This window comes from Lynx canadensis, chromosome D3 (genome assembly GCF_007474595.2).
Source record: "Lynx canadensis isolate LIC74 chromosome D3, mLynCan4.pri.v2, whole genome shotgun sequence".
Lineage (NCBI taxonomy): Eukaryota > Metazoa > Chordata > Mammalia > Carnivora > Felidae > Lynx > Lynx canadensis.
Window position 1 is genome coordinate 469,469 of NC_044314.2, and position 21,713 is coordinate 491,181.

The window sequence follows — 21,713 nt, forward strand, 5'->3', positions numbered from 1 at the left end:
TATTTCAGCATATAATCCATGTAAAGTAAGTAATGAAATATTTTGCCCTCTTTTTTCTCCTAAATCTTCCAAGGATATTTAAAGGTGTTTTTTATTATGGCAAAACATATATAACGTAGAATTTGCCATTTTTCCCATTTTTACGTACACACTTCATTAGTATTAATAACATTTACACTGTTTTTGCAACTATCCACAGTGTCTGCAGTTGACTCCTGAACTTTGTGGGGGTTGGGGGCACTGAGTTCCCTTCCTCTGCGTGGTCAAATCCGGGCATAACTTTTGACTCCCCCCAGACTTAACTACTAATAGTCCACTGTTGACCAGAATCAAAAGTCAACACCAACAGTTGTATGTTGAATGTATTATGTACTGTGTTCTTGTAATAAAGTAAGCTAGAGAAAAGAAAATGTTAAAAAAATCATAAGAGAAAATACATTTACAGTACTATGTACATATTCATTGAAAAAAGTGTGTGTATAAGTGGACCTGTATGGTTCAAACCTGTGTTGTTTCACGGTCCACTGTGTTTCCAAAATTTTCATCACCTCAAACAGAAACTTTGATTATGAAACAGTAACTCTCCGTCCTCCCCAGCCCGGCCCCTGGTGACCTCTCATCTACCCTATCTCCATGGGTTTGCCTGTTATAGATGTGTCATGTAAGTGGAATTGTAATACTGGTCCCTTTGTGCCTGGTTTATCTCACTTAGGTAAATGTTTTTAAGCATAGTCCATGTTGTAGCATGTATCAAAATGTTGTTCCTTTTTATGGCTAAATCATATCCATTGTGTGAATACACCCTTTTTGTTTAGCAGTTCATCTCTTGGTAGACTTTGGGTTGGTCCCATGTGTTAGCTGTTGTGAATGATGTTGCAGTGAACTTTGGCTTACAAGTATCTATTTGAGCCCCTGTTTTCAGTTTTTTGGGTATATACCTAGGAGTAGAATTACTAGATCATGTGATAATTTTATGTTGAGCTTTTTGAGGAATTGCCAAACTGTTCCCACAGAGGCTGTACCCTTTTACATTCCTACCAGCTGCGTATGAGATTTCCAGTTTATCCACGTCCTTGTCCTCTTTCTCTCTTTTTCTGTTCCTTTCTCTCTCTCCCTCCCTTACCATCCTAGTGGCTAACAAGGGTGAGCATCTTTCATGTGCTTTTTGGCCATTTGTATATCTTCTTTTTTAAAAAAAAAAAATTATTTTTGGGAGAGCACAAGTAGGGGAGGGGCAGAGAGGTGGGGACAGAGGATCCAAAGTGGTCTCTACACAGACAGGCTGACAGCAGTGAGCCTGATGTGGGGCTTGAACTCACGAACCGCGAGATCATGACCTGAACTGAAATCGGACACTAGTCATTTGTAGATCTTCTTTAGAGATTTCTGTTTAAATCCTTTGCCCAGTTTTCAGTTGGATTATTTGTCTTTCTCTTGTTGAATTGCAGTTCTTTATCCTGGTTGTTAAACTCTTATTAGATATGATCTGCAGGTACTTTCTCCCATTCTGTAGGTTTCTTTTTACTTTCTTGATAGTATCTTCCAATGCACAAAAGTTTTAAATTTTGGTAAAGTTCAGTTTCTTTCTTTTTTTTCCTTTTTTTATTGTTGCTGGTGCTTTTTATGTAGTATCAGAGAATCCATTGCCAAATCCAGTCATGAAGATTCTTTTATATGTTTTCTTCTAAGAGGTTTATTGTTGGATTTCTTTCTGTTTAGATCATTGATTCATTGTGAATTAATTTTTGTATGTGGTGTGAAGTAGGAGTCCAACTTCATTCTTATGCCTGTGGAAATTCATTATCCTGGCACCATTTATCGAAGAGACTGTTTTTCCCTCATTGAATGGACTTGGCATCTTTGTCAAAAATCATTTGGCCATGGATGTTAGGGTTTTATTTCTGGGCTTTCAGTTCTGTTCCATTGGTCTATATGTCTGTCCTCATGCTGGTGCTACATGAGATCATGAATCGTGCTCCACAGACTGAACCAGCTAGGTGCCCATATACTGTTCATTACTGTAGCTTTATGGTAAGTTTTGAAATCAGGAGGTATGAGCCTTCCAATTCCTTCCTTCCTTCCTTCCTTCCTTCCTTCCTTCCTTCCTTCCTTCCTTCCTTCCTTCCTATATTGTTTTGGCTATTTGGGTTCCCTTGCAGTTCCATATGAATTTGAAGATTGGGTTTCCATTTATGCAAAAGAGACTTGGAATTTCCATAAGGATTGTGTTGTAGATCACTTTGGGTAGTATTGACATCTTGACAGTATGCCTACCCATGAACATTGAATGTCTTTCTGTTTGTTTAGGTACTTATTCTTGGTTCTTCACTGCATCAAGTTTGTGCTGTTGTGTTCAGAGTAGCCATTTCTGTGGGTCAAGTCTTGGATTAAATTGACATTTAAACCAGTGTTACAGATTGTCATGTTGTGAGCCCACCCCTATACCAATCTTTAAGAGACCTGTATATGTATAAGTAGATGTTTAAGAGCTTATTAACCTGTTGTTTGTATATCTTATCTATAAAAATATATTGGAATATTGTTAGTATCTATTTATTTCCTAATAATTGTTTTTTCTTTCTTACTAGCCCCCCTCCCTCCCCCCCCCCCCCACACCTGGCATTGGAGAACACTTCCTTTAAACTCTCCTCCCATAAATACAAATCAAAGCCACACTGAGATACCACCTCACTCAGGTCAGAGTGGCTAAAATTAGCAACTCAAGAAACAACAGATGCTGGTGAGGATGTGGAGAAACGGGAACCCTCTTGCACTGTTGGTGGGAATGCAAACTGGTGTAGCCGCTCTGGAAAACAGTGTGGAGGTTCCTCAAAAAATTAAAAATAGAACTACCCTCTGACCCAGCAATAACACTACTAGGAATTTACCCAAGGAATAAAGGAGTGCTGATGCATAGGGGCACATGTACCCCAATGTTTAGAGCAGTGCTTTCAACAGTAGCCAAATTATGGAAAGAGCCTAAATGTCCATCAACTGATGAATGGATAAAGAAGATGTGGTTTATATACACAAGGAATACTGCTCGGCAATGAGAAAGAATGAAATCCTGCCATTTGCGGCAATGTGGATGGAACTGGAGGGTGTTATGCTAAGTGAAATAGTCAGAGAAAGACACATACCATATGTTTTCATTCATATGTGGATCTTGAGAAACTTAACAGAAGACCATGGGGGAGGGGAAGGGAAGGGGCAAAAAAAGAGTTACAGAGGGAGGGAGGCAAACCATAAGAGACTCTTAAATGCAGAGAACAAACTGAGGGTTGGTGCAGGGTGGGGGAGAGGGGAAAGTGGGTGATGGGCATTGAGGAGGGCACTTGTTGGGATGAGCACTGGGTATTGGATGGAAGCCAACTTGACAATAAATTATATATAAAAAAATAATAAACTCTCCTCCCTTATCTCCTGTGACAAAACATTGCTGTTTCTTTCTTTTCCAGTGTTTTCTTATGAAAAATTTAAACCTACAGAGATGTTGAAAGGACTGTACAGTGAAAGCTCATCTACCTAAATTCTACAAAATTTATATATATATATATGTGTGTGTGTGTGTGCATATATAAAAATCATCATCTGTAAAACATTGTATGTATATAGGAATAACTCCATATATGAAACAATTATGTGTTTGTCTTTAGCCCATCATTCTTATTTTTTGATGCATTCCAAAGAATGTTGCAGCAACAGTACATTTTACCCTTAACACTCAGCTTACATGTCACTAGAGTTTAGTGTTTGTTACAGCATTTGGGGGGTGGGGAATTCATATGCTGTGAAATGCACTAAAGTGTCTTCAGATGATGATTTGTGACATGCTTATCTTCATGAAATACGAGTCTCCATCAAGATGTAGGACAATTCCTTCACTCCAGAAAGTTTCCTCTGGCCCTGTTTCAGTCAGTCCCTGCCCCACTCCACTGACTACCACTGTTCTGAAATTTTGTACTATAGATTAGATTTGCCTATTCTACAGTTTTATGTAAATGAAATTATATGTGCTCCTGTGAGAGATTGTTCTGTGTGGTTGCAGTATTCCATTACCTACATGGATTAGTTTATTGATCCTTTCTTCTGACGTTTGACACCTAGGCTCTCGTTAGTTTTTAGTTATTGTGAATAAGGTTCTTATGAATATTCTTATAAAAGTATTTTTGTGGACATCTGTTTATGGGGTTGTTTAGTTTTATAGGAAACGGCCAGACCTTTATGTAGTGTGATTCCACACTCCTGTTAATAATAGTGTGTGAGGGGAGCACCTGGGTGGCTCAGGTCATGATCTCACAGTTCGTGGGTTTGAGCCCTGCATCGGGCTCTGGTCTGACAGCTCAGAGCCTGGAGCCTGCTTCAGGTTCTGTGTCTCCCTCTCTCTCTGCCCCTCCCCCACTCGCGCTCTGTCTCCCTCTGTCTCAAAAATAAATAAACATTAAAAAAAATAGCGTGTGAGGGTTTCAGTTGTATCCTTAACATTTGGTGGTATTGAATTAAAAAAAAAATTGAAATGAAGCTTAAAATAGCAGTAAGAATGTTCATTATGTTACCATGCAGTGTGATTGTTAGCCCCATTTTTTAAGTTTATTTATTTATTTTGGGGGGGGGGGGTAGGAATCCTAAGCAGGCTCGGCACTGTCTGCAGGGAGTCCGATGTGGGGCTAGAACTCACGAACTGCGAGATCGTGACCTGAGCCACCCAGGAGCCTCACTTGGTTCTTTTTATATGTTGGATGGATTTGCAGAATTTTTCTTAAGGATTTTTCCATCTATGTTCATGAGTGACATGGTCTGTAGTTTTAATTTTGTAATATCTTTTGTCTGGTTTTGGTGTCAGGGTAATGCTGGCCTTGTGGAATGAACTGGGAATTGTTTCTTCCTCTTCAAGAACTTAGTGTAGAATTGATAATATTTTTTCTGTAAATGTTTAGAATTCCCAACGAAGCCATCGGGAGTTGGAGTTTTATTTGTGGGAAGGTTTTTAACTTTGAATTCAATTTCTTGACTAGATATCAAGTTATCATCTCTTTCTCTTTCTCTCTCTTTTTTTTTTTTTTGAACCAGCTTTGGTGGTCTTTTTTTAAGGAATTTATCCATTTCAACTTAAGTTGTCCTATTTATCGACATAAAGTTGTTCATATTATTTCTTATCTGTAGGAGCTGTAGTGATCTTGTTTTTTAGGCCTTTGTTTTCTTAGTACTTAACACCATAAATGTCCCTTGAGAGCATTGCAGAAGTATCCTTCACATTTGATTTACTGTGTTTCTACTTTCATTCAGTTTTGAAATGCTGTCTAATTTTGTTCATGATTTCTTCTTTGATCCATGAATTAAAAGGGTGTTTAATTTCTAGAATTTGGGGATTTTCTAGATTATTTTTTGTTACAGATTTCTGTTAAATTTTGCTTTGGTTAGAGAATATACTTTATAATTATTCTAATTCTTTTAAATTTATTGAGACTTAGGGCTCTGCCCAAGCTCTGTCTTGGTAAGTGTTTCATGTGGATTTGCTGTTACTGGCTGGAGAGCTCTATTAGCGTTCGGTCAGGTGGTCAGGTGGTTGGTTGTGTTCAGTCCTGTGTATCCTTATCCTTCCTGATTTTTGTGGATTTGTTATATTCTCTCATTGAGAGAAGAGGGGGTGTTGACGTCTCCGACTGTATATTTGGATTTGATTATTTCTCTTTTCAATTTAATCAGTTTTTGTCTCATGTACTTTTCTCTGAGTACATACACGTTTAGGATTGCTTTGTTCTGCTGATGAATTGTCCTGTTGTTACAAAGTGACCTTCTATCCATGTTAATATTTCCTCCCCCTGAAATCTGCTTTGTTTGATGGTAATGTGATTCCTCCAGCTTTCTTCTGATTAGTAATAGCATGACACCTCTCTTTCCATCTTTTTACCTTTAACCTGTCTGTCTTTGTATTTAAAGTGAAATTTTGGGGGCGCCTGGGTGGCTCAGTCAGTTAAGTGTACGACTCTTGATTTCGGCTCAGGTCATAATGTCCTGGTTTGTGAGTTTGAGTTTGAGCCCCAAGTTGGCTTGTTGCTGACAGTGCGAAGTCGGCTGGAGATTCTCTGTCTCCGTCCCTCTCTGCCCCTCCCCCACTTGTTCTCTCTCAAAAATAAACATTTAAAAAAACGTTTAAAATGAAATTTGTGTAGATAGCATTTAATTGGATCTTGTTTTTATTTACCCAGTCTGATACTCTGTGCCTCTTAATTTAAGTATTTAGACCAGGGGTAGGCAAACTGTGCTTCGTGGGCCAAATCTGGCTTGCTGTCTATTTTGTAAATAAACTGTCTTGGAATGTAGCCATGCTTGTTAGTGTTCATGGCTGCCTTTGTGTGTGATGGTGGCACTGAGTAATTGTGTGAGAGCCTGCATGGCTGGCAGAGCCCTAAATATTTGTTATCTGGCTTTTACTTTAGAAAAAGTTTCCAGCTCTTGTTCTTTAGTGTGGTTATTGATATGGTTGGGTTTAAATTGCCCATGTCACTGTTTCTTTTTACTGTCTTTTCTGTGCTTCCTTTTTTATTCTTCTTCTGCTTTGTTTTGGATTGGACGGTTTTTATGATTCCATTTTATCTCCCATTATTGGCTTATTAGCTGTATGTTTTTGTTTACCTTTTTTTAAAGTTTATTTATTTGTTTTTGAGAGAGAGTGAGAGCATGCGAGCATGAGCACAAGCAGGGGAGGGGCAGAGAGGGAGGGAGACAGAGAATCCCAAGCAGGCTCCGCACCGTTAGCATGGAGCCTGATGCAAGGCTTGAACTCACGAACTGTGAGATCATGACCTAAGCTGAAATCAAGAGTCCGATGCCTAACCAACCGAGCCCCCCAGGCGCCCCTGTTTACCTTCTAATATAATACCGCTCCACATATAAGAACCTTACAGAGGGTGTCTGGCTGGCACAGTTGGTAGAAAATGTGACTCGATCTCAGGGTTGTGAGTTCTAGTCCCACATGGGGTATAGAGATTACTTAATAAATAAAGATTAAAAGAAAAAAACATCAATACTATGCTCTCATTTCCCATTCTAGCCTTTGTGTTATTGTTGTCATACGTTTTACTTGTACATATGTTATCACCTCAGAATGCATTATTTCCAATTTAAATCTTTGTACGAATTTGTACTTTTCTCTAGTTCTGAATTGACTTGGTAAGCAGTGTATTAGCATAGGTACATTTGAAGACAGCTATTATATTATTATCTGGCTTAACTAATTCTTTTTTGTATTACAAATAATCTTTAATCATTGTAAAAACAGCAGTGTAAATTGGGAAAGTTAGAAAATGGAGGTAATCCTTTCTTTAGAAAATAAAATTTTAAATGCCACATTTCTGCCATTCAGAGATTACCGCTACTGACATCTTACTGTTTAGCCTTCTCTTTCTTTGTGCAAACACTTGTGTGAGTAGAGTCTTTACCACAGTGAGCTCTTATTCTCTTACTGGTCATGCTTTTTCAGTTACCTGCATCTTTCGGTGTTGTTAACGCTTGTCTTTCTCATCTGATACCTAGTCCACATTCTGACTTCTCCAGTTTTCCTCCAGATACGTTTTGCACTTGGTTTATCTGACGCAGGATTCAGTGTGAACACTGTTGCATCTGGTTGTCCAGTTCTCACTATCCCCATCCCTCCCTCCGTCTCCTCACCCCCTTCTGTTGTGTTAGCCGCACCCTTGTCCACACTGTCCTCCCCATACTGACTCTGGTGTCCTTGGTCAGGCACACACTTGGAGCTCCTACTTGATACTCTCCCAGGAGCCTCCCAAGTGCTCACCCCTGACAGAAGACCGTGTTTGCTTATGGAGCTTCTCTTTTTTGAAAATTATGGGGGCAGGGGGATGCCTGGGTGGCTCAGTCGGTTAAGTGTCCAACTTCGGCTCAGGTCATAATCTCAGGGTTCATGAGTTCGAGATCCTCCTTCCCCATCTCCCTCTGCCCCACCCATGCTTGCGCTGTCTCAAAATAAACTTAAAAAATAAAAATCATTAGTGGGAAATCTCATCTGTTTATTTCTTATAAAACTGTAGTTTTTAACTACAATTTAAAACTTTAATTTTTAGGGGTGTTTGGGTGGCTCAGTCGATTAAGTGTCCAACTTGGGCTGAAGTCATAATCTTGCAGTTTGTGAGTTCGAGCCCCACCTCAGTCTCTGTGCTGACAGCTCGGAGCTCTGTGCTGACAGCTTCAGATTCTGTGTCTCCCCTCTCTCTGCCTCTTCCCTGCTCATTCTCTGTCTCTCTCAAAAATAAATGTTAAAAAAATTTTTCACCCTGTGACCCAGCAATTGCACTACTAGGTATTTATCCAAGGGACACAGGTATGCTGTTTCGAAGGGGCACGAGCATGCCAATGTTTACAGCAGCACTATCACCAATAGCCAAAGTATGGAAAGAGCCCAAATGTCCGTCCCTGGATGAATGGATAAAAGAGATGTGGTATATATACACAATGGAGTATTACTCGGCAATCAAAAAGAATGGGATCTTGCCATTTGCAACTACGTGGATGGAATTAGAGGGTATTATGCTAAGCGAAATTAGTCAGAAAAAAACAAATATATGACTTCACTCATATGAGGACTTTAAGACAGAACAGATGAACACAAGGGAAGGGAAACTAAAAACGGAAGGGGACAAAACATAAGAGACTCTTAAATATGGAGAACAAACAGGGTACTGGAGGGGTTGTGGGAGGGGCGATGGGCTAAATGGAGGAGGGGCATTAAGGAATCTACTGAAATCATTGCTGCACTATGTGCTAACTAACTTGGATGTAAATTAAAAAAATAAAATATTTTTTTCAAAAGATGTTTAAGACTTTAATATTTAATTGGATTATTTCAGCCTTTTCCTCTGTTCTTGTGCTTTATGGCTGCAGTTTGCTCATGGGCTACATTTTCATTTCACTTTCCCATGCGGATTTCTTAGGTGCTAAGTAATCCCTTCAGGTTATTTATCTTCTGAAATTGCTTAATGGTCTCTCTTTTTCTCCCTTTTTAAAAGGACCTTAAAGGCTTTGATCCAGGAGAGAAGTACTTTTTTAACACATCATGGGGAGATATTTCTCTCTGGGAACCTTCTGGAAAGAAAGTGGTATGTATTTTTGTATTTGATTTTTATGTTTCCTCAGAAGCTGGGGGTAAGTTTCAGTCTACTTTTGAGGAACATCACATGTGTTGGGATTGCTGATGAGTGAGGGGGAGAGGCGTAAATGTAAACACTCAGGGAAGGAGCAGGAGAAAGTGAAATGCTTTATAATATAGAATCATTGATGCTTTGAGAGGTTTCTGTACATAAAGTTGAAAAAGTGATGTAGTGAAACTGTTATTTGTCCTTGATCATAAGATGCTACTCATATAAGAAGGGCCTTGGTTTCTAACCATTCTGAGTAAAAAGAAATGCCATGACATTATGTGTGATGAAAGTACATCCTGGTTTCAGAAATTTAAAGTTGAAAGCTTACAATTTAAAAATACAGATCTTTTAGTTGAGGAATACAATTTATAATAATTTGAGACCAAACCCAAGCAGATTCAAGCTAAATTCTCCTCATTAAAGTGTTTTCTGGAAACCCTTTCCTACTATCCAGCCATCCATAACATTAGCATCTTCCTCACTGTCATGCTCAGCCTGTCCCAGCACAGAGCCCAGTGCGGGGCTCCAACCCACAGACCGCGAGATCATGGCCTGAGCTGAAGTCAGACACTTAACTGACTGAGCCACCCAGGCTCCCCAGGACTTTTGACTTTAAATAAACTTTTCCTATCACTAGTCAGTCATTGTTCTGTCACAGTTTTCTGTATCAACATTTCTGTTGTCAACTGGTCTCAGTTCCACTTTTCTGCCTGTCTTGTGTCACACCTGTTGGTCTCCTGCCCTCCTTGACCCAACACTTCCCTCTCTACCATCAGACACAAGATGCCTTGAAACCCCTTTGACTTGGTCATTCTCCTGCTTGGAACAGCATATGGCTGTTCAGATATGCCTTGCTTTGAAGACCTTGACTTCATGAATCTTTTCTTACATCTCACTGATTTCTGTCTTCCAAATTCTCAGAAGATCCTATAACGCAATATGCACTGTAATATATAATTATATGCTTTTCATCAAGAAACACTTTTTGAAACCTGCTACAAAGTAGGTAAAACTTTCTGAGTGCCTAATACAAAGAGGTACAAGTTAGGTTTTTTCCTCAAGGTGTGTATGTTTTTGTTGGGGTGAATAGAGCCTGGGCATAACGTGTTAAATCAGTATGAAATAGTGGTGTTTGGATTTGTTGACCAGACACCATGTTCAGAAAAGCCACCGAAGCCTGGTGTGGCAGAGGCTGTGCTGTCTGCTAGCTCAGGGCCTTATTCCTGTTTGTTCCTAAGGTGGCAGAAATGTGCAGTCATGCTGGATTGATTCTGTGGCTTGTGCTACAGTGAGGTCTTCAGGGGCTCAGAAAAAAGAGATTTGTTAAACATTCGGGTTTTGGGGAGAGAGACGTGCTAAGGTCCTGTCAGGTGACGGAGCTCAGTGCAAGACCTGAGGAAGCAGCCTGACAGGGAGACGGTGAACTGTCCAGGGCAGGGGTTTCTGCCAGCACCTAGATCCTCTGCATCTGTCCTTTGTCATTTTTCTTCCTCTGTTGCCAGTAGGGCCCAGGTCTCCACTCCCCGTGTTCCCCAGTGATATTCACCCCAGAGCTTCCACAGGGGGCTGTTATGGGAACGTAGACTTTCATTTCTCTTGGATAAGTGCCTAGGCTTGAGATTGCTGGATTGTATATGATAAAGAAGTACATATTTATCTTTATGACAGATGCCACACTGTTTTCCAAAGTGGCTATACCCTTTTGCTTTCCCTCTGTGATGGGCGGGGAGGGTCTAGTTACTGTGCACACAAGCTAGCCTCAGTTCTGTCTCATTTATGGTGCTTAATGGTTTTATCCACTTATTTTCCATTCTAATAGGGTTGTAGTGGTACCTTTTCTGGTTTTAATTTGCATTTACCTAGTGACTAATGATGTTGAGCATCTTTTCATGTGTATATTTGGCAGCTGGATGCCCTCCGGTAGTGTAAAAGTCTTTTACCCATTTTCTAAAATTTGGGTTATTTTTTTCTTATTGGGACTTGAACATGTCTACAACATGTATTCTGGATATAAGTCCTTTATTAGGTGTGAGGTTTGCAAATATTGTCTCCTAGCCAGTGGCTTGTCTTCTTTCATTTCCTTCCTTCCTCCCTCCCTCCTTCCCTCCCTTCCACTTTTGAGAGGCAGAGAGAGAGGGAGACACAGAATCTGAAGTAGGCTCCAGGCTCTGAGCTGTCAGCACAGAGCCTGACACAGGGCTTGAACTCACAAACCGAGAGATCATGACCTGAGCCAAAGTCGGACACTTAACTGACTGAGCCACCTAGGCACCCCAACAGTGTCTTTCACGGAGCAGAAGCTTTCTTACTTTGATGGAGTCCAGTTTATCAGTTGTTTTTTTTTATGGATTATGTTTTTGTTTTCATATTTAAGAAATCTTTCCCTAATCCAAAGATCTGTTCAACATTAATGTATAGTAACGTGCAGTTGTTAGTAATTTCTTTTGGCTCTTTCATTGAGTGTAATTTTCATTAACTGGTTTTTCACTACGCTATTTCATTAAGTATAAAACACACCATTTAAAAAATGTATTATTGGGGCTCCTGGCTGCCTCAGTTGGTAGACCATGAGGCTCTTGATCTTGTGGTTGTAAGTTTGAGCACCACATTGAATGTGGAGGTTACTTAAAAATAAAAAATTCTAGGGCCACCTGGGTGGCTGTCAGTGGAGGGTCCAACTCTTTATTTTGGCTCAGGTCATTATCGCGGGGTTGTGGGATTGAGCCTGTGTGAGGCTCCAAGCTGAACGTGGCTCCTGCTTGAGATTCTCTCTTTCTCTCCTTCTGCCCCTCCCCCTGCTTACACGTATGTGTGTTCTCTCTCTAAAATAAAATACATATATATATGTATATATATATATGTATATACACACACACACATATATATAAAAGATAAAAATTAAAAATGCTAAATTGTACTAGTCAAGTATAGTTGATGTATAATGTTAGTTTCAGATGTACACAGTGGTTCAACAACTGTGTACATTTCTCAGTGCTCCCCACGATAAGTGTAGTCAGTTACCATACAATGTTATTACAAAATTATTGACTATGTTCTGAGACACACCATTTTTTAACGAACCACTAATAAAAAAAAACCTAAAGCAATGCTTAAACTTTGTTGTACTCTTGAACTGTTAGTTGTAAGGTGTATCCAGATTTCTGAGATAATAAAATATGAATCTGTGAAATACGGGTTGTTGTTTTTTTAGTTTTTGGTCCGGGGTTGGCTGTTGCTTTAGGTTTATTCTGCGTGCTATCAGAATGGCAGAACCTGGGATATTGCTGAGAAGGCAGTTCCACATTGCTGAACATGTTTCGGTGACTTCTCTGACTTGTGACAAGAGGGAAACCTGTACAAATAGAGAGAGGGTGACAGAAGCTACAGAATGTGTGTGGGGGCATGAGAACACAAGCGTAGGAAGGGTGGGGTGATCCGCTGTGGCAGCAAGAATCCGTGTCTTAGAGAGACCTACGACACAGCCCATCTCCCCTACAGCCGATGCTGGGACCCAGCATGAAGGTCCAGGTCTTACCTTCCTCCTCAGTGACACTAGGGCCAGGTGTTCTGTGGTTCAGCACCTCTAGGGTCTGGAGACTTGCGAGACCAAAGACTTCATGGCTGTCAGACCTTCACAAACCCAGCAAATTTTTGGATGTTAGAACATTGCATTGCTCCGTTGTCTTGCTCTTATACAGATGCCTGTTCTTATGCCCCAAGCCTATTGGATTCCCCTGTGTTTGCCCCGAAGAGAAGTTCTGCATGGTTGGTCTGCGTTCTGGCCTGGAACTCGTTCAGGATTGTTGTAGCTCTTGAGGAACAGCCTCTTTCCTTACAACTTGTCACATAGCGTATTGGACACTTGCGTGTTGTAAGCACTGTCCATTTGGCTCCTACCTTCTCTAGGAGTGAGGGAAATAACAGTAATGACGGTTTAACAATTTGCATGTTAGGTTATTTGCAGGTAAATTCTAGAGGTTTTAGAATTTGAAGTACAAACAACATTGGAACTAGGGGAAGTGGGATGAGAAAGGGAGAAACTAACTTTCTGTAGCAGAGAACAGAGTTTCTTGTACTGGAGTGAGGAGATTCAGGTTTTAGTAGATGGCCTGGAAGGGGTCGGAGTGACGTGCTATGGGCCAGGTCCTGTGAGCACCGTCTGCAGCTAGGAATCGCTGCTACATTTTTAGACGTTTGAGGCGAAAAATGAATACTGTTTTGTGATATGAAAATTCTTTGAAATTTGAACTAGTGTCTGTATAGTTTTGTTGGCGCAAAGCCACGCTCATTGACTTGCATATTATCTACAGGCGCTTTTGTGTTATGACGGCTGCACCAAGTAGTTGGCATAGAGGCAGTATTTACTCTCTGGCCCTCTAAGAAAAAGCTTGCCCTGGCTCAGAAAAACACCATTCCCTGAGGGATGATAGTGTTACATTATCTGGCACATTAGAAGAAAAAGAATCCTATACTTGTGAACTGTAGAAGGTGTAGGATCTGGTATTTTTATTGAAGTATGTTTGACTTTCTTTTTTTTTTTTTTTTTAACAGAGATATCGAACAAAGCCATACTGTTGTAGCCTCTGTAAATACTCTACAAAAGTGCTTACTTCATTCAAAAATCATTTACATCGCTACCATGAAGATGAAATTGATCAAGAGCTGGTGATCCCTTGCCCAAACTGTGTATTTTCCTCTCAACCCAAAGTTGTGGGAAGGCACTTCAGAATGTTTCATGCACCTGTCCGGAAAGTCCAAAACTACACAGTGAATATTTTAGGCGAACCTAAGTCTTCTAGGAGTGATGTGATAAGTTTTACATGTTTAAAATGTAACTTTTCAAACACTTTGTACTACAGTATGAAGAAGCATGTGCTGGTAGCCCATTTTCACTACTTAATTAACTCCTACTTTGGCCTGCGAACTGAGGAAACGGGTGAGCAACCGAAAACCGACGAAAGTCTTTCTACTGAGAAGATGCCACCGTCTGACAAGTACTATTGTAAAAAGTGCAACGCCAATGCCAGCAGCCAGGATGCTTTAATGTACCATATTTTGACTTCAGATATACACAGGGATTTGGAAAATAAACTCAGATCTGTGATCTCAGAACATATTAAGAAGCCCGGCCTTTTGAAGCAGATGCACATTGCTCCAAAGCCAGTGGCACCCTTGGCCGTGCCCCCAAACGGCGGAGCTCCGGGCATCGCAGCCACATCTCCCTGCTTTCGTCTTGCCTTGCCACAGAACAGCCAAAGCCAGACCGTCGTGCAGCCAGTGCAGGGCGCAGTCCAGCCAGTGACTGTGGCCTCGGGCACTTCTGGAAGCCTCACCCAATCTCCGCCTGCTGTTGCCCAGTCCCACGTGGCCCTGGTCTCCAGTCCTCTGCCGGTGGGCCAGAGCAACCTCCCTCTGCCACCCTCAGCCCCGCAGCCTGTCTTTCTTTCTCATGGAGTCCCGCTTAACCAGTCTGCAAATCCTCCTGTGTTGCCCTTGAGTCAGCCAGTCGGACCTGTCAATAAGTCTGTTGCAACTGGTGTCCTCCCCTTAAACCAGACCATCCGCCCAGGGGCCGTATCCCTTAGCCAGCCGGTCGGGCCCATAAACAGACCAGTTGGGCCTGGAGTTCTTTCAGTAAGCAGACCTGCTGGGCCTGGAGTTCTTCCTGTCAGTCCGTCCGTCACTCCCGGGGTTCTTCAGGCCGTCTCACCAGGGGTGATTTCTGTGAGTCGGACAGTCCCGTCAGGGGTCCTGCCTGCAGGCCAGATGACCCCTGCCGGGGTCATCCCTTCGGGACAGACGGCAACTTCTGGGGTGCTTCCTGCGGGCCAGATGGTCCAGTCAGGGGTTCTCCCCATTGGCCAGACGGCCCCATCGGGGGTTCTCCCCGCTGGGCTGACGGCCCCCTCGCGGGTTCTGTCTGCGGGCCAGACGGTCCCGCTGAGGGTTCTGCCTGCAGGCCAGGTCGTCCCACCGGGGCTCCTTTCTCCCAACCAGACGGTCTCGTCGGGTGTTCTCCCCGTGAACCAGGGTATTAATTCCGGTGTTCTGCAGCTCAGCCAGCCTGTCATGTCAGGAGTGCTGCCTGTGGGCCAGCCGGTGAGGCCTGGCGTCCTGCAACTGAATCAGCCTGTGAGCACCAACATCCTGCCTGCAGGTCAGCCAGTTAGACCTGGCGCTTCTCAGAACACCACTTTCCTCACGTCAGGCTCTATTCTCAGACAGCTGATACCTACGGGGAAACAGGTGAATGGGATTCCCACGTACACACTTGCCCCCGTATCGGTCACTTTGCCTGTGCCTCCAGGAGGTGTTGCAACTGTCCCCCCACCCCAGGTGCCCATCCAGCTCCTGCAGTCGGGCACAGCTGCGCAGATGGCCAGTTCCATGGCCAGCATGCCCTCTCCTCCAGTGGTGGTAAATGCCACTCAGAATATGTTTGTTCAGGCGTCTCCATCTGTGGCAGAGGCCAGTCAGGCGCTCAAACAGGCGAAGCAGTGGAAAACCTGTCCGGTCTGTAATGAGCTCTTCCCTTCCAATGTCTACCAGGTTCATATGGAAGTGGCTCATAAGCATAGTGAGTCCAAATCTGCTGAAAAACTGGAGCCTGAAAAGCTGGCAGCGTGTGCGCCATTTTTAAAGTGGATGAGAGAGAAAACCGTTCGCTGTCTCTCTTGTAAGTGCTTAGTGTCCGAGGAGGAGCTTATCCATCACTTGCTCATGCACGGCCTGGGGTGCTTGTTCTGTCCGTGCACTTTTCATGACATTAAAGGTCTTTCGGAGCACAGTCGGACTGTGCACCGAGGGAAGAAGAAGTTACCTGTGGATTATAGTAACAAAGGTTTTCAGTTGGATATCGATGCTAATGGCAACCTGCTGTTTCCCCATCTTGACTTCATTACCATATTGCCAAAGGAGGAGCTCGGGGAGCGGGAAGTCTACTTGGCGATACTGGCGGGGATACACTCCAAGTCACTGGTGCCCGTGTACATAAAGGTGAGGCCCCAGACGGAGGGCGCCTCTGGGAGCCCCAGCAAACAGGCTCTGACTTGCCCCTTTTGCTTTGGCACCTTTGTGACGACGGAGGCGTACGAGCTGCATTTGAAGGAGAGGCACCACATCACGCCAACGGTCCACACCATCCTGAAGTCTCCGGCCTTCAAGTGCATCCACTGCTGTGGGGTCTACACGGGCAACATGACCCTGGCAGCCATCGCCATCCACCTGCTGCGCTGCAGGAGTGCCCCAAAGGACAGCAGCTCAGACCTCCAGATCCAGCCTAGTTTTATTGAGAACAGCGAGCTGCTCTTGGTGAATGGGGAGGTGATCCACGACTCCGGTTTTTCTGTGAAGAGGAAGCTGCCCGATGGCCACTTTGGGACAGAAGACCAGAGGGACGTGGAGGAGCGGCCCCTCGTCATAAACACCGACGCAGCCCCAGCTCCCGAAAAGGTGACGAGTGCGGTGCCTTTTAAAAGACAAAGGAATGAAATCAGGACAGAGGGACCGCTCATTAGTGAGGATGCCCTTCAGATTTTAGCATTAAATCCTAAAAAATATGAAGACCGTTCTTACGAGGAAAAAAAGCAATTTCTTAGAGATTATTTCCACAAGAGACCATATCCTAGTAAAAAGGAAATAGAACTTCTTTCCTCACTCTTGTGGGTGTGGAAGATTGATGTGGCTTCATTTTTTGGAAAAAGAAGATACATTTGCATGAAAGCAATAAAAAATCACAAGCCTTCTGTGCTTTTAGGCTTTGATATGTCTGAACTTAAAAACGTTAAACACAGGTTGAACTTTGAGTTTGAGCCACAAAACTTGTAAAAAAAAAAAAAAAGAAATAGGAAATCTGAAGTACTAGATATTTAGTAGTTTTTTCAATTGAGATTTAAAAAAATGTTATTTTCTTCACTGTATGTTGAACTAATCAATTTCAGTGGTCTTTATGCTGCTCTTTAGATTTATTTCAGGTGCTCAGAAAGACTTCTATATAAAAGAAGTGAATAGTTGTTTCGGATTTATTGTTTCCTGCAGTTTGATTTTGTAACAATTATTTTTAGTTCTTCCCTGTCATGTAAATTAAATCCTTGGCTCTTTCATGCACGTCTTGTTTCCTAGTAGTGTCAGTATCGTAGGATGAAAACTGAAACCTGTATGTTTGTGTTTTCATTTAAGGAAATTTCAGCTTGTTTCAGAATACTTGATTAACTGCATTGATCTCCCTCAGTTAGCTTCACGTGTAGCAGCAAACGGTAAGCGCCGAGGCTGACAGAAGTGAGTACACACCCCTGTGATGTGTGTACTTCCCTCAGGACGCACTGCGTTAACTTGCGCTGGTTTCTTCTTCTCAAGGTACTTGCTTTCTAGATTGTGATTCTGATTTACATTTTTTCAAGTTTGTCCTAGCTGCTGTCTTTTATTACAACTCATAGAAAACCAAATGTTTTCCTTTGTTAAAAATATACTGAACCTGAAGCTTGCTATTTAGCTCGTTAAGAGTTATTTTCAAATAAAGCAGTTTTGTAGGTGCGGAAATCCTTTTTAGTGTGGACTTCTCCCCTTTTTGATATGATGGTAAGTCATTTCCCCGTTCAAAAGTAAGACAATACATTTTTAGTGCCTTTAGAATAAATGCTGAACACACACTCAGACTCTCCTCCCAATCCAACTCTTCATAAACCAGTGAAAGGAAAGGACCATGTGACTCAGGAATAAAATTTTTACCCCTGAGTGTGGAAGCTAACTATAGAGTGTAGACATAGGTTTTCAGAGAACGAAGCGAAATGAGTAGAGCAAGAGCTGTATCCGTGTTGCTGTATTACATCTTTGACAGTTTTCTAGAGGTAAACGTACTTGTTCTGGGGAGATGGGCTTTCCTCTAGCCCAGTTGTCTGGGTTAATGGGGTGGGGATTGCTGAAGAACTCCACTGTATTACTGTCCTTTGGACAGTTAAACCTCCAGGGTTTTTTTCCACACACAGAATAACTAAAAGCACCAGAGCCAGCAATGGAGACCAGCCAGTTTTGACCTTAAATCATATTCCTGGTGGTACCCAGCAGAGGCACCTGTCCGACGTACTCAGAGGATATGATGGTCTCTGGGAAATAAGACAATGTTACTCTATGGATTTTAAAAAGTAGAATTCTTGCATGTAATTGCTTATAATGTGCATTTTTGAGGCAATTGTGAAACTGGTCTGTGATTGTTGGTGTACTCTGTTGTAAATCCAAAAAGAGCTTGTTGAAGTTTATTTTTTTTTTAACCTATTGTTTCAGAGTGTCTATTTTGAATTAAAATTTGTTATACCACTGCAAACAGAACTGTTTAATTCTTTTAACAGATGTGTCACTGTGACTTAGTAATCATCTAAATGTAGAAATACATACCACATTTATTTGCTAAAAAACACTGCTTGTCACTGTGAAAGTAGGTCAGGATAACCCCGAAGAGCTAGTTACCAGTGCCTCCACGGTAGATGTGGCTAAATCCTCTTGACGTGTCTGTGATGTTGGCCTCCACCGTCAAATCGGATGTCAAGTAGCGTCGAACTCGCCTGTCCTGAGGCTGTGCTGGTGACTGTCCGTGTGGTGGAGGCCAGTCTGGAGGTGCTGACAGCAGCAGTTTACTGTGTGCAGCGGTGAGGGGAGCACCTGGCCCACCTTTGTTAAGTGATGTAAGTCAGGGTTTCTGTTAGCCTCTTGGGTGATCATTCTTTGTTGGGGGTGACTGCCCTGTTCGGTGCAGTGTTGGGCTGGCACCCGTGGCCTCAGCTGCTCCAGTCACGGCACTGCCACCCCCCCCCCCCCGCCCCTACCCTGTCATAACAAGTAAAGATGTCATTGAATCTGCCCTGATGAGAACCACTGTGACAGAGGAATTCTGATTTCTAATTGTGTTGTAGCTGTCGGTCAGCCTTTGATGCTAAGTCTCTATGTGAACGTTTTTCTTTGATCTGTCCTCCACCCACACCAGCATGCTGCTTCCAGAGTGGGTCACTGCCTTGCTAATGGAATGGAGGTTTCTAATATGGTTGAGAGATCTGGATAAGTCCTCTTGGATTTCAGCCTCATGTTAAGGGTCATGAATGTTTTCTTTTCTTTCTTTCTTTTTTTTTTTAAGTTATTTATTTTGAGAGAGAACAAATGAGCAGGGGAGGGGCAGAGAGAAAGGGAGAGAGAGAATCCCAAGCAAATGCTATGCTATCAGCTCAGAGCCCAACTTGGGGCTCGGTCTTGCAGACTGTGATCATGACCTGAACCAAAATCAAGAGTGAGACACGACCGACTGAGCCACCCAGGGACCCTGTGAATGTCTTCTTTAAAAAGCTGCAGGTGAATGGTACAGGGCGGAGGCACGAGGTAGAAGCCAGCAGGAGGCCGGAGGGTGCTCCCACAGCGCTAACGGATGTCAGGTCTCCCAAGGCTGCAAGTACAGATAGCACGGTGACTCCCAATAGCACGGTCACGGGAAAGATGTGCCTTTTGCCGCTTCTGTAACGTGGGCCAGAATCTGGATGGCAGACATCACCATGATGGAAGTGTGCAGGGTTGGGGCAGACAGGCCAGACAGAAGCAAAGGTGGCCATGTTCAAGGACAGTGCTGGATACAACAGCAGCATTGGTGCCTTAGTCCAAGAAGGGGAGCTGGCCCAGTGGCGTGGAGACCTGCATAGCGCAGGTGGTTCCAGGGAGCTCTTCGGGTCAGCCACCCGTGTGCTGACTCTTCCGCCCTTCACCTCCATCAGTGAGACCGAACTGCAGTCAGCGACGAAGCCAGTCGGGAGCCAGAAGACCTTCATGCACACACCACAGATAACCACCAAAACGGAGACCCTGCACAGCTGCTGTGTCACCGCACTGGACTCGTATCTCTGAGCATAGATGTTTTTCCGGAGCTCTTTTAGAAAATGACCCACATAGTTATCAGGAAAGGGCTGTTGCTCATAAGAGACCTTTGGCCACCTGGCCTCCTTGGTGTTGGGTTGGGCTCATGTTATCCCTTCCCTCAAACTCAGGTTGGTTTCATCTCCCTCATAAAAGTCCACATGGATAGTTCTTAGAAAGAACTCTCTGCCCTCGTTTCTTCATAAGTTTTGAAGTAAGAGCCCTGGAAATTCTCTGCTGTGCAGTAGTCGATACTTGACCGACCTTCCCTCGCTTTCAAAGGCAGCAGCCCTGGTGGAGCCTCCAGGACAAGAGTGTTCTCTGAGGCAGCCTGGCACACCAAGCTCCTTCTGCCGAGTTCCCAGGTGCGTGTGGGAGGACAGCTGCCCGCCTCTTCCAGCCTCATCCAGCTGCCCCTTTAATCTGATGAGTACCGTGCAGTTCTAGATTTCTTTAAAAACATTCTTTTTAAAGTTTATTTATCTGAGAGAGCACTTGAGCACAAGTGGGCCGTGGGGGTGGGGTGCGGGTGGTGGTGGTGGGGAGGCAGAGAGGGAGGGAAAGAGGGAGCAGGGCTTGAACTCAGGAACCACAAGATCATAACCTGAGCTGAAGTTGAACACTTAACTGACTGAGCCACCCAGGCGCCCCCAGTTCTAGATTTCTTAAGAGCTCACTAAATGAAGCAACAAATAACCCTAAGAAAAAAAGAAGAAAAACTCAGCCTCAAACTCTAACCTAGTTTTTGCTTCAGCTTTTAAGCAGTGTTTCTAGACATTTATCAGCTGTTTACTGTTGCTAGGAAATGGGCTGAATACTTGAACAATAGTACTAGTGACAACGTCATGTCACACTGAGCGATCGCTGTGCTGTCTGCTAAAGGGCCATCTGCACTTTAACATTTGCTTAGATAGGTGATACTGTTCCATTTTACATAGATGGCACCTGATGCATAAAGCGGGCCCTTTTGTTGCCCAAGGTAGGAGGCTTGGAGAGCTTCATGCCCTTGATGGACGAGATACGGTGCCTCTTATTTCATAGATGGAGAAATGGGGTTAGAAGTGGAATGACCAGCTGTCCCAGTGTGCTGAGGACTTGAGGTATTTCTCTGGACTTTCCAGTACCCAAACTGGGAACATCCAGGCAAGTAGGGACAAGTTGGTCACCCTACTTGATGTTAATTTACTCCAGGTGACCTGTCACTTAACGATGATGCAATACTGTCTCTAATACTACATCTACTCTCTCCATACATGTACTTAGTTCTTTGTGTATCAAGATATATAGTGCATCCTAATAGAAAGACCTCATAAAATAGATTAAGGTCAAACAAAATCTGTTGTGTCTGTCCACCATATAGTCATATTGAGAACAAACACTAATACCAGTCATTCATGCATTTGATCTGTCGACACATTTTGAGGGGAAATATTTCTAAGGTGGTAAGTAGTCGCTCAGATGAGCTTTTCATAGCCTTTAAAGAGGTGCGCTTCTGACCACTTTTCTGTGTCCCACTCAAACTCATGAGCTATATGTTTATTTTTAAAGAAAAAATATATGGAGTCCTTTCAGAAGGCAAGCTTTTCCAATAAAAATTTAGAATTTTATTAAGATTTAAATTATAAACCAAACTTCAGCAACCATATAGACATATTGACTACAAACTAA

The 21,713-nt window shown here is 42.9% G+C and overlaps 1 protein-coding gene across 4 annotated transcripts in view; it reads left to right on the top strand.

The window, feature by feature from the left end:
• ADNP2 (ADNP homeobox 2) overlaps nt 1-18,477 on the top strand; it is a 30,793-nt gene extending 12,316 nt beyond the window's left edge. For all 4 annotated transcript variants that reach the window (XM_030336052.1, XM_030336051.1, XM_030336056.1 and 1 more), the window contains 2 exons: nt 9,027-9,116; nt 13,710-18,477. In XM_030336052.1, the coding sequence (XP_030191912.1) occupies nt 9,027-9,116; nt 13,710-16,985 (3,366 nt within the window). In that variant the 3' untranslated portion in view covers nt 16,986-18,477. The remainder of the gene's footprint in view (nt 1-9,026; nt 9,117-13,709) is intronic.
• Nucleotides 18,478-21,713: the final 3,236 nt, after the last annotated feature.